Below are 17,669 nucleotides of genomic sequence, written 5' to 3'. Positions count from 1 at the left end.
GTCATGAAGAGTGTCCCACCGTGGTATATAATCACGAGTTTGTAGAACTGCGGTGCCTCTGCGAGGCTGGGAACACGTGTTAGTGTGTGTGATAACAGCTATGTTATTAGGCAATTAGGAGAGGGGTGATTCTGTTCACGCGCATAAGGAAATGGTCCTGACTTGTCAGACTGGCACTGCAGAGTCACCTCTGTCCTATGTGTTGACTCTGGAGGGAAGCGAATCCCTTGTGTGGACAGATGTTTGCAGATGTTCGAAGGGGGACCCCGCATGCTGTTCTTGTCCCCTGAGAGACCCTTGGGGTGGGGGGAGGGCGAGTGGCTGCTCAGAGACGAGCGGGTTGCTCTTTGTAGGTCTTCACATTTTCCTGCAGGCTGTTTTCATGCTTGTGCAAAACATCTTTAGAGAGAAATATCAAACAACCGCACAAATCCCAGGAGCACACAGGCAGCTTCTGCCCTGGAGGAGCTCGGATTTGCCCCCTAAGGCTTGTAGGGGGCAAGGAGGGGTGCGGGCAGTGAGGGGCCTCCCTTGCCTGGCCAGCTCTGCCTGAGAGCTTGAGAGGAAGGTTGTTGCTGGGTCAGCTGAGAAGAATTACCCAGGTCGTCTTCAAAAGTGAAAACTTCTGGAGTCGGCCTTGGGCGCCCTGAATGAGAAGCTGCATTTCATGAGCGGTGCAGATCCTCGGGAGGCTGTGGGGACTCGGCTTGTTCTGGGGAACCGAGGGCCAGGAGGGCGTTACCCCAGATCTGTGTGTGGCTTGAGAGCAGCCCCTTCGCTTCTACAGATTGGAACTCATTCGGCGGGAGACAGCACCACGCGTCTGGAAACCCCACGGGACTACTTGAGAAGAAAAAAGCCGAAACAAGGAACACCGAGGGGTTTTGATGAACCGACTCAGAAGGAGGCTGAGCCAGGCTGAGAGGGGACTCGGAAGCCTGACTCTGGGCTGATACAGCAGGCGGGGTTATGACTTCACTGAGAGGCAAAGCATAGCCAGACTTATTACTCCAGGGACACGCATTCGCGGGACGCCAGCTCTGCACCAGGTGATGGGTCGCGCCCCGAGGACTGAGCGTGGTGACAACACCAACCTTCAAGGGCGGGCAGGGAGCTAGGTGTTTCGTGAGCGGGTGTGTGTGTGTGTCACAGACCTGGGCTAGGACAAGGGGAAAGCGAGCTAGCCACTTCCTTGTGCATATAATGTAAGGGAGAGGGCTCCAAACATTCCATTATAATGATAACATTTTAACGCAGTGTTTTCAAAAACAAAATCATTGCAAAATCCATGAGAAATAAAATAGCAACACTTTGTGTAAAGATAGAGTTTAAACAGCACAGTTGCATGAGTTAGCCCCCTTTTTTTTCCCCATCACCTTGGCTGCTGCGCCAGAGGGTGGGCTCCATGGGTGGAGCTGGGAAGTTGATATCAGCATTGACTTAAGAGAGCAGGGGATTTAGCTCAGGGGTTTTGCCGCCTGCCTCGCAAGCGCAAGGTCCCGTGTTCATCCCCGGTACAAAAACAAAAAACAAAAAAGACAAAAAATTGGCAACTGGGATGATGGCTTCAAAGGGGAAATAGGAGAAAACATGGAAAGGTTTGGTAACTGAGTGTCAGGGTCGAAGGGGCAGAGACATGACCGATGACCCCAGTGTTGGCCTCAGCAGCTTGTGTGGACGAGGAGTGTGGGGAAGAGCCGGGTTGGGGCTGGAGACATCATAGGTGGCTGGACCGCAGCAGGGTGTGTGTGTGTGTGTGTGTGTGTGTGTGTGTGTGTGTGTGTGACTGGGCCCTGAGGGTTTGTATGTGAAGCCACAGGAGTGGGCAGCACAGTGGAAGGAGAGGAGACAGGGTGGGCAGGGAGGGGCCTGGGCCCTGCATTTCACCCATCTTGAAAGGGGCAGAAGAGGGCAAGGGGCCTTCATCACTGTACTGGTCACTAATGGTCATGGGTAGAAGAGAGCATGACTTAGGTTCCAGCCCAGGTCCAGGTGGGGCCAGGCTGGGCAATAAGGTAACTGGCTTAAATAGATCACTACGGTTTGGTTGGGGGAATTGTGCAGGAGAGGGGAAGAGGAGGGAGGACCGGGCTTGGCATGGAAATCCCTAGCATGAGAAAGGTTGGCAGGAACTGTAGCTGGTGGCTTTGGGGCCCCTCTTTCTGTGCCTTCCTCTGGTTTACTTCACACCCAGCTCACTTTCTTCTCACCTAGCCTCAGTGGGGGCACAGCCTGGGCCCAGGCAGCTTGGTTTCTGGCTTCCTGTGTCACCACCCCTGATGTGGGGACACCAGCACTTTCACAGTGTGTGCAGGCAGCGAGACTGCAGGTGGGCGCCTCGGAGGAGAGCACTGGGATGCTGGACGGAGGGAGTGAGGCCTGGGGTGCAGAGCAGAGCGCTTGGGTGTCTTCACCCGCTACAGGGCACTGATGTCCACGTGTGGGCACCGTCCTTGTGACCCGGCATGACCCAAAGGTACCATCACCCTGAGGATTTAGGCTTCCACGGAGGAATGGGGTGGGACACACACACATTCACTTCGTGGCGACTCTTTGAAATGTCGTTTTCGATTGGCTTTCGGTGCAGGGATTAGTGAAAGAAGAGACCTGTATTTATTTAATTAGGAACCTACTAATTGAAATGACCAACTGCTCAGTTTTCACGGCTGGAGCTAGTTGGTTTAATAGACTTCTACTTCTGTGTGTTTGGTTCAGTTTCAGTGAAATAATTGTGTGATTTGTGTGAAATGTCTATTAGTTTAATTAGAGTTATTTTTCTTTTAGTGAGCTGTATTGTCTTTTCAGAGGGTGTGTGCTTTGGTACACATAACTAGCGATTAATTACAGTTTTGCTTTATTGAAGTGTAAGTTATGTAATAAAGAAATCTTTTCCCAGCATAATTCAAAAAATAGATCTGAATAAACTAACCAGGGCATATGGGAAATTTGATTTAATTATAAAAGGCATTGTAAATTAGAATAACAGGTCTAAAATGACTTTTACATTTGTACTTATTTACATAAATCAACACTCAATCAGAGATAAGATTGGGACTTTTTAGTTGTACTCATACTTGAAAATCATTGTATAATTTTTTTTCCTTTTTTGGTACTAGGGATTGAACTCAGGACCTTGTGCTTGCGAGGTAGGTGGCAGAACCACTGAGCTAAATCCCTGGCTCGATAATATAGTTTTAAAAACTCAGTTTATACTGGTGAAATATATCCCTCTTAAACTTTATTGAAACTTTATGCAAGATTCTCTTCATAATTTTGGTTTCCAAATGGGTAGCTGTCCCCTGTAAGAAGTAAAATTCACTTATTCTTTACACCGGGTTCTCATTCAGCTCATCTGAATTTTCTCTTCAGTGCTTTAGAGTTTACTTCACATCTCACAAAGATTTTCTCCTGGGCCGGGTGAAACAGGTCATCCTTGTTTTCTAAGCAGAACGTCATCCTGAAGAGGAAATGTAAAACGAGCACGCGTTAAGTTTGAGGCAGAAGTGTTTCATCCTTGATCAAATACTACTCAATTGTATGATGCAGGTCCTGGATTTTTCTTTTCTTTTTCTTTCTTTTTTTTTTTTTTTTTTTTTTTTTTTTTTTTTTTTTTTTTTGCAGTAAACTCTTATGTTTGGAAATATTCTCATAACTTTAGACAGAAACAAAACCTACGTCAGTGGAGGCCTCAGCCTGGGGCTCCTGGGGGCTCTGCTCCCTGGTGAGGGGTGTTGTTTAGCTGCTGAGCACCTGGACCCACAGTTCCCTTCTTCCCCCTTAGAAAACCCATTCGAGGGGCAAGGGTGACCATCTGCTTCCCAGGCAGACACTCACAGTTCCCTGATCCTTCCCCACAAGGCAGAACTGGCTCCGAGCTCTCCTTTGGACAAGCTCCAGTTTCTCCAGTTCCTAAAGGTCCTTGGTGTGAGGCCCTGTCCTCTTGTGCCTGTCTCAGTCCGGGAGCCCTGCTCTTTCCTCTGCTGGTGCAGATGCCGTGCGGCTGAGGGACCCAGACTTCTCTGTCAGTCTGTAGCACAGATAATTCTACTTTACTAATTATTTTTCCTTTGGTTTGCATCTACAGCCAGATCTCTGCTAAATCAAACTTTTTAAATTAAAAAGTGATATGAATAATTTAGGAATGTATTCTTGAAAAATTCAAAGGGGAGAGAAATACATAGAGCCAGATATTAAAAACCACCTTTGCCATTATCCCTAACACCTCTCCCCTCCCTACTTTCATGGTTTGGTTCATGTCTTTCTCAGCCCATTTTTATCATTTACACATATATCAATATTCATAAACAAAAATAGCTTTAGTATATGTGCTGCTGAAGCGAGCACCAAAAATAGGTTTAAAATGGGATTATACTGTTAGAATTTTTCTATAATTTTTCCTTTTCACCAACTAATGACACCTCAGAGACTGGTCATATAAGTAGATTTAAATCCATTTTATTCTTTTTTACCTGCTGCACGATATTCCCTTGAATGGATGTACCACAGGGCATGTAGTATTTTCCTATTGATAGGCAATATTGAAACTATCTATAAAGAGTATTGCAGCATACATTTTTTTGTACACATACATCCTTTGTGCACATTTTTAGCATGGGTACATACATTCCAGAAATACTAAAGATATATACAAGTAAAACTCTGGGCCCAAGTATTATGCATATTTAAAATATTGATAATGTAAGCTCCATGAGATCAAAGATGGTGTCTTTTCTGTTCACTGCTGAGTGTATTTGCTGGCATAAGTAGGTACTCGGTAGCTACTAGTAGTAGGTGAATGAGATTTCCCTGAAAAACTTTTGCAATGTACTCTCCCCCTTTTTTTTTTTTTTGGCACTAGTGATTTAACTCAGGTCCTTACAAGGCAGGCAGTGGAACCCCTGAGCTAAATCCCTGGCCCTCCTTTGGTAATTTTTGAGAATGCCCATTTTTCTGCTCTTCACCAACCCTGTGTGTTATCTGTTTTAATTCCTGCCAAAATCATGGGTAGCCAGTGATCATCTCATTGATTCTGACTTTGCACTTATGTGGTCACCATGAAAATCGCACATCTCCTCATTGTGTGTAGCCGATTACATAGGTCTTGCTACAGGGCCAGTACTTTCTGCTCCTTCTTTTCCTCTCCCTGCATAGCCTTGCTCTTCCCAGACTGCGCCTCGAGAGAAAGACAGTCACGTCCCATTGAATTCCTCCCACTGAGGCACACAGTAAATGACTTCGCCTACCTTTTTCTTTGCACTTGCAGAGCAGTTCTGAGTATGGGGTTTAGTGTTTGCATCCTGCCTCTGGATTCTGGTTTGCAAAAGATACTGAACGATTGGGAATTGTTGCAGGTTTTCATGAGCAACATGTTACAATTCCCACTTATTATTAAAGCTCTAAAGGGATGAGTACTGAGGACTGGCGGTGCAGGACTCGCTGGTTCTGCCGGCTGCACTGCCGCACTCGCGTGCAGCCTGTCCACAGCCTCGCAGTGCCGGACTGGGCTGTCCTCTTTAGACCGCCAAGACAGTGCCGACTGCACACTGCTCCTCAGAGAGCAGCCATGCGCCTGCAGTCCCTGCTTCCCCTGACACTTGTTGCAGATGCAGGATCCCCGCCCACGAGTCCCTCGCCTACCCAGGTGGATGTGCACCTTGACATGATCCCCAGTTGATGCCCTCGTACAGGAAAGTGTGAGAACCTGGCAGGGAGCTCGCCATCAGTAAAATTAGTTCAGCTTGTTTTCCTAACTGGAGCCTGGAATTTCTTCACGCTGAGAGCCACCACTCAGAATTTTTTTTGGTGCCCCTCAGTGGCAGTTGGTGCTGTGTAGGCACAAGGAAGGCACTTAATATTTACAACGTGAAGAATATGGGTCTCCCCTTACACACAGACCTGCTGCAGTTGGGGGAACGTTTGATGCACACGCTTTAGCGTCCAGCGCTACAGCTCTGCTAGATTTGTCTGAGGAAAGTCAGATTAATGGGGCTGGGACTAAAGGGAGAAGGAACTGCTGGAAATAGTGCCTGGAGAACAAACGGGCAATAAATCAGCTGACCCCGTGGCAGATCTGGGCTTGGACAGTCATTAGCGAGGTCACCAAGCTGTGACTCCTGGGGACCTTGGGTTCCTAATCTGCACAGCCAGGGTCGCTGGGCAGGTTGTGTGAGGTTAATGTCAGGGAGTCCGATGCCCATGTGTGGAGGAGCCCTCTGAATGCCGTCTTTCCCTCCCTCTTTTCCTGTTTTAGTTCCCCTGGGGTGTGCATTCATGTGGGCAGCAGTGTGGTCTTTTACACCACTCTGCAAGGCAAAGCACACAGACTTGTCACAGTAAACGGGAGAATTGTTTTCCACCTGAAAGCATGCAGGGAGGGCATTGCTCAGAAGCAGGGTGGCTCTAAAGGGCCGAAAAGTCACACGAGAAGAGTTAAGTGTCTAAGAGGAGAGAAGCAGTTTAATTTTCTCCGATTGATCATGTGGAGAAATCTGTTGGCAGACTGCAGAGTATGCTCTTAGTAATTGCCAGGATTTTGCATCCCAGAGAGATAAAATCTCAGAGTGCGGTGGTAGAAGGGACTCAGGGGGCATAAATCAGCCACAGGCTGGCTCCTGGCAGAGTAACTCGAGGCTGAGGGAGGTGTGGGGTTCAGAGGTGAGAAGTCTGCTGTTTTCCATCTCTGCTAAGGGCAACCCAGAGAAAAATAAGCTTCCCAGCAAAGGAAGGCGAGAAGACAGAAGTTTCCAGAATACAGAAGGGCGGCAGCAGGGAACCGCCCAGGAAGGTACAGAATTGTCCTGTGGATGACGGAACAAAACTAGAGAAAGGCACGGTTGCCATGGCAAAGTGTGTTGGCCATCCCTGCTCGCTGCTGTGATGACTGTAGAAGCAGCTGAACCCCCTGCCACTCCCCACCGAACCCTTCTTGTCCCTAGGGACTCAGGGGTCAGGGGAATCAATAAACTCCAAGGGGCTGCACTTCTTAATGGGCCCACGTCGGAATTTCTCAGGGCTCTCATTTGAAAATGCACCCTGCTCCCTTAAGCTTCCAGAGATGCTTTGACATCTAAGATTGGAAGAGTACAACCACAGGGAGAGGTGAATTGAGATGGGAGTCTGTTAAGTGTTTCTCTGGTAGACAACAGACGAAAGATGCTGCATCTTCTAGCCGCACCACAGAGCCGCACCTGGAGATCAGCTGTCTGAGGACCCTGGGGCTGCTGAGGGAGGTGGCTCTTAGCCCCAGTCGGTGGGAGGTAGAAGATGGGTGCAAATCGTCATCCTCCATCTGGGGCTGTGGGAACCCGGGACCCCGGGATGGCCACTGCACCTTTCTGACTGTCTGCACCCCATCCCTGCCTCCTTCCCACAGGGAGTTAGGGCACAGAGTTGCCACACTGCCCAGCCCAGGCTGGTGCTGGTCACCTTTGCTGCGTCTCCCCGGCCTTGGCTCGGATGGTCCTCAGCCTGAGGCTGGAGGAGCGCGACCCTCCGCCCCATGGGATGACGGCCTGCATTGTGTTCCAGACGCTGGCCCACACTGTACTGTGCTCCCACTTGAGCTTGAGCAGGACCGGCTCGCCGATATCCAGCTCCAGGGTGACAAGGAATGAGTACGTTTTATTACTAGTGATCCTTTCGCTCCTGGAAGACACAAAGGAAACCAGACAGCTGATTTAGTTTCACTGTAATGGCAAAGTGATGCTCTGGCAGATGCAGGATGTGTTAGGCCGCCTCAGCCACTCGGGATGGCATATTTCTCTGTGGCCTAGTCACAGAGATGGCAGTCTATGTGGCCGGATGAGAAAGGACAGGACTGGGAAGGCTGTACAAGTCTCGGATACATAATCTTTCTGTACTGCAAACATGTACGAACAAAGATGAAAAATCGAAAGAAAAAATTAAAAATATAAAAGGGTCGGTCATGAATCTAGTGAATGTTCTTCATCTTGGGCTATTTCTTCCCGGCTGTTGGGAAGAAGCCCCTGAGGAGAGAGAGGGGCTTGGACGATGGCGTTGGAAGAGTTCTGCTGTTTGTGGGCCATTGACATGGAGGCCAGTTCTTCTCAGTTCTGCCTCCCCATATCAATATCTACTGCAGCAACAAAGCCTAACAGTAACAGAAAGACCACACGGAAAAAGGATGTGTCTGTTTACAGCAGGATCTCAGTGCAGACAGCGATGCCTCATTAACAAACAGCTTTCCTCTCTAATCTCTAAGACAGTAAAACACCCCAAAACTGGAGAGGGGCTGTGCTCCCTCTCTGCCACTGAGAACAGCCTCCAGGGAGACGGTGCAGAGGGAACACGGATTTAGGGTGTAGAGATGGGTGATGGCCAGAGACCCACGCGCAGTCTTTGAGAAGCCCAGGGTCTCCTAGAGTGGCGAAGGGCTGCGTCACCTCCCGGAGAGTCTGGGAGCCTCAGGGTGAGGCGGCTGCCAGCATTGTGCACAAGTGTGTGACAGAGAGGACAGGCGGGAGGGCCAGCACTGTGGGCTACTGAAAGGGGACACATGTCCAAGCTGAATGGTACAGGCTCAGGTCTGGCTGTGGTGTCCAGAGCACAGTGGAAAGGCATTGGCATCTTCCTGTGGACACTCCCTCCCCTGGCCAATCTGCCAGTGTTCTTCCTGCATGGCCCCTCTCCGTCACACACGCAGGCCCGGCACACAGGGATGTGAGGGACCGGGCTTGGGGGATGCTCCCTCAGACAGGTGTCTGGGGCAGCCATGATGCGTGGGGAAGCGTAACTCGGGTCTGCCCCATGGGGAAGACGAGTCTGGTGACCCACACGTGGGTGGGCCTTGTACTCACAGCATGACGGGGACCTGCTGCATTTCCTCCTTGGTTCCGAGCAGCGACATGGTAAAGGTTGGCTTTATTGGTTTCTCCATTTGGTTTATGAACTGGATCTTGAACTGGTAATGATAAACTATTGGGGGTGGGGAGAAAGAGGTGGGGAGGTTAAGCAGGACTTCATAATTTTAAAATCTCACGTATCTAGAAATTTTCAAATGCAGGGGAAAAGTTTGGATGGATAGGTACCAAAAGGTCGGCGACAGCACATCCACAGTGGGATTCTGAATGCTTTTTATCTTTGTTCTCCCTCTCTGTCTACCCTAAATATCTACATGGAACTTACATTGTGTCCATAAAATAGCAATAATAGGGGCTGGGGTGTAGCTCAGAGATGGAGTGCTTGCTTAGCATCTGTAGGGCCTGGGTTCATCCCTAGCACTGCAGAAGAAAGAAAAAGTGATGAAACTGCAATATAACATGTCTGCTGCATGCGGATTTTTGGAGAATTCCAGGCATTTGGCCAGGGTGCCCATCGGTAAGTCGAAGGCTGGGGGAGGGAGAATACTCTCCATCGCGCTCCTGTCTCTGTCAACTACCATTTAATGCTCTGCTGTGTCACAGACCCAGAGCTGCTTTACATGGTTCCTCTCATTTCTTCGCAACAACTCTGCAAACTCTCCAGGGTGCGTGCTGTGTCTTCCCTCTGACATCGTCTTACAGAGAAAGCTGAGGGGCAGCCGGGTTGCTGGCATTGTCCCGTGGCTGCTAACCGGAAACAGTTTCAATCACAGGCCAGTCTGCCGAATCTGAGTTCATATTCCCAGCCGAGTGATTTACCCTTAGGAAGCCACGAAAAGGTTCTTTTGGCGCTATTTGAATGTTGGTGAACAACGTGAAAAAGAAAAAAAATCCAGCAGAATATGAGATTGCAGATCTAGTAGGAGACCAACTCCACAAAACAGAAGGCGGAGAAGTGGGGAATTCACAGAAATACCGACGGTGCTCAGCTCTGGTGAGCAGAGACGATTTTATTTTCTTCTTCATGCTTTTCTGCACAATCCATGTTTTCCACAATAAGTGTGGTTTGATTAGAATGGAAAAAGCAAAAGCTTTCAAAGCAAATGAAAGAAAACACGGAGGACTAGAAGCCGCAGTGCCTTGGCCTTGCCGTGTCCCAGTGACATCCCCATGACCCCAGAGTTTCTCGTGGGACCCCGTCTGTCACCTTCTGTCTGGTCTCCCGGGCAGTGACGTCCACGAGTGACACCCTGACAGAGGTCTTGGATCACATCCGCAGCTCACATCTTTGCAAGGGCGCAGGGCTCGCTGGATGAAAGGGGAAAAGTGTCGCACGGACTCGAGCTGCATCACAGACCCGCAGGTTATGTGCTAACTCCTCTCTGCACTTCTCTGCCCAGCTCTGAACCCTGGTCTTCCTTGCTGAATAGCCCCTGGAGAGGCCCTAGCTGGAGATCAGGGTGCAGGAGAGAAGCAGGGGTCTTTCCTCTGCCGTATCCTGCATCGGGGGCTGAGCAGCAGCTGCACCCCATGATTAGCAGTAGCACCTCCTGCCTTCTCTGTGGCTTAGTTCTCCTGACCTGGTCGCTTCCTTGTTCCATCGAGCTGTTAGATTTGGGGTGCAGCCAGAGTCCTGTGGGTTTCCTTACTGCCACCTGCCTCTGCAGGGAGCACCCCACTCCTGCTGCCCTGGCGAATGTGCTGTTTTCTTGGAGTCCGCGTTTCACCTGGACTGGTCCTTGCTGTCCCTGGGGTGGAGACAGAAATCATGTGCATGGCAGGGAGGACTCTCTCTGCCCAGTCTCTGGTACCAGCTCTTCCTTCAGTGGGTGCAGCTTGGGCACTGGGGAGAGTGTGTTCTGGATGGAGAGGTGGAGCCTGAATGTCGTCCTCTGCCTTCTGCGCTCACAACCCCTCTGGAGCTCAGTTTCCCCATCTGGGAGGTCCCCGGGGGGTCGCTGTGTAAGTGTGAGTGTGAACCCCTCCAGGCTGCATTGAGAGGGAGCTTAGAAACTCACCCGGAGGTCCCACGTTCCGTGGTTCGTCCCCACCTGTCTCTCCCTGGCTGAGGCCCATATCGGTTTTGTCACCAGGTCAAGGCCGCAGGAGCAGCTGGCAGCAAGGCCAAGCTTACCGAAGCTCCACATCCCCTTCCCAAGCCTGGGCTTTCTTGCTGGTTCTTCTGGAACAAAGTCAGCGCAAACTTTCAAGAAGTAGCTGAGAGGAGCTGAAGCCAGCCCAGGTGTGGCTGCAACAAGGGACAGGAACCAGAGGATGTGCAGGTGAGGGGAGCCCAGGGGGAGCGAGCATGGTGAGGCGAGTGAGTGTGGCAGGAGTGCACTCCCGCTTATGCTGCATGGGGCGAAGGTGCAGGGCTGTGGAATCCCGCCGGGCTGGGACCAAGCCCTGCGCCAAGCCCTGCGCTGGCCGCTTACAAAGCCGTGACCCTGGGAGGAAGACTCAGCCTCTCTGAATGTCCACGGATTTCTGGGAAGATTTAGCACCTCCCTCTCTGTCTCTGTCTCTCCTCAATGGCTGTGTGGATCCGATGAGAACCAGGCAGAGGGTGCCGCACACCCAGCTCCGCCGAGCCCCCATCAGTGACACCTCCATCTCCCGTTACCTGGTCCCACTGCTCCGAGGGTGGCTTAGTCCAGGCGTTTGCTAAGCAGGACTTCATCTCCCTCTCTGCCCTCCCTTCACACAGGCTCTGAGGGGGAGAGGACAGAAGTGGGCCATCCACTGTCTCCTTTCCCTTCCTTGGTGCCCGCTTCTCAATCCTCTTCAGCGACTGCTATAGCAGTGTTTACCCAGGTTCTGGCATATGGTTGTAGAAAATAGATCCTTTGATAGTTCCCTCAAAATATCTTGGAAGCCAGAGGAACGCAGGCTAAATTAGTCATCCATTGTGAAACTATAGTCAGGAGGCGATGTTTACCTTGCCCGGTCGACCCTGTTCTGAGCTGTACAGTGCAATTAGCTGCAGGAGGAGGTGCACTGTGGCTGCTGGGGACGCAAGAGTTGGGCGCGCTCGCTCTTTTGGGGATCTACACGTATTCATCAAAACTCCAGAGGCGGCCACGGAGGGAGGTTTGGAGCCAAAGTCAGATGACTGTGGCTGCTGCGGTGGGGAGTTATGGGCCGGAATTACAGGCTTCACACCCACACCAACAGTAAACCCTCTCCTAGGACGGAAGTGGCTTATTGCTCTGCTCTCTGATGGCAGCAGCCATGCATCTAAGCCTCCCATGACTAAGAAACTGGATTTTTTGGTTTTAACTTATAGCATTTAAATTTAGATCTGAACCGCCACCCATGGCTGGCAGCGCCACAGGAGACAGCAGAGCACTCTGCAGATGGCAGCACCCGGGCAGATCTTATGGTGGCACTTCCAGCCCTCTCCAGGGCAGCTCGAGGTGACCTTAGGGACACTGCTCCCTGCAGAAGGAAGTTAGGTGGGGCAGATAAGGACTTTGCTCACTAGAGGGGCTGAAGCAGAACCAAGAGCTCCTCGGGGATGGCAGGGTCCCCAACGCGGGGTCTAAACGCTGGGTCTTCCCATCTGTACAGTGGGGCCGGACAATGCCATGCTGTGTTGACCTTCCACGACTTCAGAGAGAGGCCCAGTGAATGGGATCATCAGTGAACTTCATCCCTCCAGAGGAGGAGCTGGTTAACAGAGGAGCTGCTACTTGGCAGCTCTGTGGTACAGGAGCTCCTGAGGCTGGAGGCCTCCCCGGTCTCCTTGCTGCTCCTGTGGCTGCTCCTCCAGCCCCACTGGACAGACAGGGAGGGGGTGCCGGCCCCTCAGGGAGGACAGACATGAACTTGTTCCAGCTGCTTCCCAGACGCCATGGCACCTGTCTGCTGCCTGCACACCTCTGTTGCTTGCTTTGGGCCTGTGTGGCTCACGTCAGGGACACTCGGCTGCTCACTAGAGTTCAGATAAACACAGGTATCCTGGGAGTCAGATCTCGGGACAGGGATAAACAAAGGTGCCTGAGACTGGAGACAGCCCTACTTTAGGCCTCCTCGAAGGCTGTGGGTGCATAACAGAGTCCTGCTTCCTCCTCTTTAAAACCAGGGAATGACCAGTGCTGCCCACCTTACTGTGCTGCTGGGGCTGCCCAGGAGTCAGAGTTGTCTACAATGTGTACAAAACTCCAGCCAGTGCAGAGGGTGGCAATGGCCCTGTGTCTGCTCTCCAGACCGGGTGTCTGAGAACAATTGGTGCCCGAGTCCTCTGGCCCTGCCCAAGGTGGGAGTCTAAGATCTGGAATCACCCCTGAGCTGTTCAAAGGATTAGGTAGATATGCGAATGGCCTCTCTCCTCCAGGAAAATTGGCTTCTGCGCATGCTTCCCTGCCAGCCTCTGCCCAGGACGTGGCTACAGCCTTTTCAACACAGCATGCGCAGGGACTCGCTTTCTGCCTGAGCTTAAGGATCTGGCTGGGAAAGGCTGGAGGCCCAGGCCTCTGTGTGACGGCGATATCCTGCATGATCAGCGGACTCAGACCCCAGAGTTGGAAGGGAAGAGCTGCAAACCTGAACAGGAGTTCTGTTTTTCTTGGGGCCCAGAACTCACGTGGGAGAACTGGGTTCTAGTCTGCATCTGGAGATTGTCCAGGTCGCTGTACGATGACAGTGGGGTGGTCCAGGTGTCCGTGGGGACCTTCTGTATCCAATATTCTAGGGGTCACAGCACAGAGGCAAACCAAGAACTGTCCGGGAAATTACTAGGGCTTCTCCTTCCGGCCCTTGGCAACGTAGTGGCCCATTCTCGGGACAAGAAGGTCGGCATTATGGCTGTCGGATCCTGCAGAGCTGAAACACCCAGTGGGTATGGAGGGGCTGCTTGGCACTCACCTCTGAAGGGGGCCTGGGCGCGGGTCACTAGGAAGAGGCTCTTGCTCTTGGCCTGTGGCTCCTGGTGCACGTGGTAGCCCAGTGAGTTGCAGCGGCCCTTCTTGCAGTTCAGGCACAGGCCCCGGCTAAAACTGGCCATGTCGCCGCACTGGTAGCTGGTGCTCTGCATGTCCTCGTGCAGGAGGGAGTCAATGAAGAGGTGCACAGACCTCTCGTGGGCACACTTTATGGTCTGGGGGATGGCTGGAACACAGGGCAGGAGGATGGTGTCACCCTGACCCTAGGTGGCCTCAGCTCAGAGGGTTGTCTGGTTTCTCAGCCCCCAGAGGGGCGGCGGTGGCAGGTGGGGGTGGGTTGCATTGCTTGGGCTCATTGATGGAAAAATAAAGATGTTCTCCTGCAGGACCATCTAGCTAAGGGGAAAGCCCGGCACTGAGGGGTTGGAGAACCCCTCAGGGACAGTGTGGTACAGCAGGTATTTCCAAAGGTGCCCCGCAGCACTAGGAGAGGTGGAATTATTCAACAAGGCAGGGCAGTAAAATCACCTTGTTAGTCAAGGATGAAGAAGCCAGGCCCCTCCCAAGCAGATCTATGCGTGAGTCAGAACAGAGGTGCCCCTAAGCAGCAAACTTCCGGAGAAGAGACAACCACCAGCTCCACACGCTACTTCCAGAAGGCCTGGCACCTTGGAGAGGACTTCGGGGTATTCCGGACCAGACAGGCTAAGAACGGTGGCCTGAGGAGCAGCCTGCTTGGGGACCGCACCCAAGCCCACCCTTGCCCGGGTCCCAAAGCTTCAGTGGGCACCCGGCACGCTGGCCCTGGTGCTCTGGCCCTTCGCCTCCACCTCACCGTGTAAGCCATGCTGGGTGAAGTGTTTGTAGAAGTCCAGGAGGTGGCAGCCGGGCTGGAAGGCGCCCCCATTGGGGTAGAAGTCGTAGTGTGCGACGGGGTGTTTGATGCCCACGCTCAGGCCTATGTGCTGCCGGGTGAAGGTGTGAATGGCGTCCACGAACTCAGCATCGTCCGGAGAGAGGCGTTCGCTGGGGGATGTCCCCTCGAACAGAGGACCGGCAGCGTCCAGCCCTAGTGGGAAGGCAGGGTGAGGGTGGACGGAGCAAGGTGAGGGTGGGAGAAACGAGCTCTTAGAGGTTTCATATTATTTTTCCCCATTTACGAGCTTGCAGGAGGAAGAGCAGCCCAGGGCCTAATCTCTCCCTGGAAAACCTGGCTGTAACCTTTTTATAGTAAAACCGCAGTAATTCATGGTGCTGAAAATTAAACTCAGGCCGGGCATTTTGGGGTGGGGGGAAGAGGTTATAGAGATGATCTAATGGTAGAAAGAAGGTTATGGGGGAACGCTTAATTTATTTAAGCAAATCAATTTTAAGTACCTTTCAAACTACTTTCAGGAGTGTCCATTTGCATAGAAAAAACCCAATGTGCTCATTTTCTGTCGTTCTAACCTGCCCATCAAAGAAAGAATTTATTTGCTGCCATCTTTCCATCACTTCCTCTAAACACACGTGTCATTTCGCTGGAGTGTCCAGGGCAGACACTGTCCTGGGGGGAGATGCAGTGAGCAGACAGGGCTGCCCGAAGCGCTTGTCACAAGCAGCCACTGTGTTGCTGGCCAGGTCGGGCGGTGGGCACCTGGGGGGTGGAAGCCACGGCCAGGCCATTCTGCTTCCCCATCAGAAGAGCGACAGAGGATAAGGAAGTGACGTGTTTGCTTGGTTTCAATGTCTGCCACCATCCTGTCCTTCTTTATTAGCAATGTTTGTGATACACAATAATTACATTCATCATGGGGAATCAATCGGTGCGTGTACTGCCTTTCCCCCCAAATAAGATCTAATCAGAAGCAAGCCCTAGTAGGATTTTTCAGGATGCTGGTAGCAAGGCCTACCCCCAACAGAAGCCCAACAAAGGACCTCAGCCAGATGGGCACCTTTAGTAACACTTGCAGCACAGGGCCGGTGGGCTGAATTATAAGATAATAATATTAATGTATTATTAAATATAAATGAACATTTTTGACAATACCTAACATAAGTGATCCTATAAATTATAACTAAGTAGAATATCTGTAAATACCCAAGCAGGCACCTTTGGACGAGAGGCACACGTCTGTGTAAGCAGGTGAACTTATTGCCAAGTACAGAGCAAACGGATAACATGTGCACTTGGTAACTGGCGGATGTGGCTGTGTCCAGTGTGAATCTTTGTGATTCGACACCTTGTGTGTTGTAAAGATGCCCTATGAGCAGGTTCCATGGGTAGGAAGTGCTCATTTTTGGAGAGCTCTGCTGCTGGAGAGATTGGGGCCAGTGGTTCTACAGGAAACGGAGTTGCAAGAGATTCGGGCCAGAATTAGGGGTTTGGAGAGTTATGATGATGCTCCAGAGGAAAAGGACAGGAGTGTATTTGAATAAATGTAGATTCTGTACATGAACAAATGTAGATTGTTGTACATGGATAAATTCATAAAGGTAGATTGTTGTACATGAAAAAAAAAAACCGACATCCCCTGAAAATAAGCCCAATGCATCTTTTGCAGCAAAAATTTATATATAAAAGACTTGTTTTTATTTTTAGGGAAATATGGTACATATCACATGTTGATCTCATGTTGTCTTTTTTTAAAATGAAGGATGAGGGGCCAGGGATTTAGCTCAGTGGTGCTGCACCTGCCTTGCAAGCTCAAGGTCCCAAGTTTGATCCCCAGTACCCCCCCAAAAAAATCCTCATAAAATGAAGGATAGTAATAGAAGGCAATAGAAGTTTTAAAAGATGTTCTCACTTAACCCCATTATTTAGTATAATTTTTTTAAAAAAGTTCTTTGACAGCAAAGTCAGTACAGCTCTGTTTTTCTTAAATGTTCTTTGTTTAGCCTGCTGGGTATTAAGGGATGAATAGGAGTTTTGTAGGTGGGCTAAGGCTGGGTGGATGGGTGGTGGGCACAGGGGATGTCACATACAAAGGCCCCAAGATACAGGAGGCCGTGGTGTGTTTGTCAAGTGGGACAAAGTGTGTAATTTTTGAAGTCTAGAGCTGCAGGGAGGGAACGGCAGGAGGACAAATCAGAGCACTGCGGGGCGGGGCGGGGGGTGGCTGGGAAGGGCCTGGCTTCTCCCCCGGTCTCTCATCTGCAGGTGTCAGTGGGTCCCAGTTCCGGGCAGTGTGGGGTGAGGTTGGGGTTTGGACCTTGCACACACGCAGCTCTTCCTGGGAACCTGGGCTATTCCTGAGCGGGTGTAGGCTATGGAACTTCCTGTTTAACTTGAGTGGGTGCCAGAAAATCCGGAGCACTTCCTAAAGGTGGAAACCGAGGCACTATGGAGCCTGGGATTCTCCTTTCCCGAGTTCATCCGCACTGGGCCTTCAAAGTGCAGATTAGAAATACGACTTTCTCGCCGTGAAACTGCACAGCGGGTCTACTGTGCACACAGCCAGGAGGGGTGATCATGTGGGGAGCGGGACGGGCAGCAACGCTGTTTGGCATGACTTGGTCAGGACTCTTCTGGGTGGTTGCGTTTGAGAGGTTACGGGGCCTCCCAGGAACTCCAGGCATCGGGGAAGGGCCTGGGGCATTAGGAGAGGCCACAGAGAGCAGGGCCTCGGACCGGGCAGCAGGGCCTGGGCCTGAGCGGCCGGCACGGTTACCTGTGATCCTCCCGATCTTCTGCCTCCCGCCTAAGTAGCTGCCGGCGAATCCTGAGACGTGGGCGCCCAGGCTGTACCCAACCAGGTGGACGTTGCTCCGGGAAAAGTCCACGGAGTCCTGGAAGAGAGCAACGGGATGGGCGGGTTGGGGTCCTGGCCAGTTCTGCTCGGCTCCAAGAGGAGCTGGTCTCTCTGTCCTCTTGGGAGGCTGGGGCTCCGGGGCGGGCGGTGCCTGTGACACTGACTCCCCGCACAAGGGGGCGCCCTTCCGTGTGGGCTCCCTGGCTTCCTGGGTGCGGCAGGGGCGCGAAGCTCAG

The 17,669-nt window shown here is 51.5% G+C and overlaps 1 protein-coding gene across 1 annotated transcript in view; it reads right to left on the bottom strand.

Moving 5' to 3' along the window:
- Positions 1 to 3,325: 3,325 nt before the first annotated feature.
- The window catches only part of Lipc (lipase C, hepatic type), a 94,484-nt gene continuing 80,140 nt past the window's right edge, over positions 3,326 to 17,669 (bottom strand). The window contains exons 5-10 of the mRNA XM_010641260.3: positions 17,353 to 17,518; positions 14,538 to 14,771; positions 13,686 to 13,928; positions 8,817 to 8,934; positions 7,426 to 7,644; positions 3,326 to 3,457 (exon numbers count right to left, since the gene is read on the bottom strand). Of these exons, the coding sequence (XP_010639562.1) occupies positions 3,349 to 3,457; positions 7,426 to 7,644; positions 8,817 to 8,934; positions 13,686 to 13,928; positions 14,538 to 14,771; positions 17,353 to 17,518 (1,089 nt within the window). The 3' untranslated portion in view covers positions 3,326 to 3,348. The remainder of the gene's footprint in view (positions 3,458 to 7,425; positions 7,645 to 8,816; positions 8,935 to 13,685; positions 13,929 to 14,537; positions 14,772 to 17,352; positions 17,519 to 17,669) is intronic.

This window comes from Fukomys damarensis, unplaced genomic scaffold (assembly GCF_012274545.1).
Source record: "Fukomys damarensis isolate Sample0158 unplaced genomic scaffold, DMR_v1.0_HiC HiC_scaffold_25, whole genome shotgun sequence".
NCBI lineage: Eukaryota > Metazoa > Chordata > Mammalia > Rodentia > Bathyergidae > Fukomys > Fukomys damarensis.
Note: the sequence above shows the minus strand (reverse complement) of the source record. Positions and strands in the feature narration are given on the sequence as shown.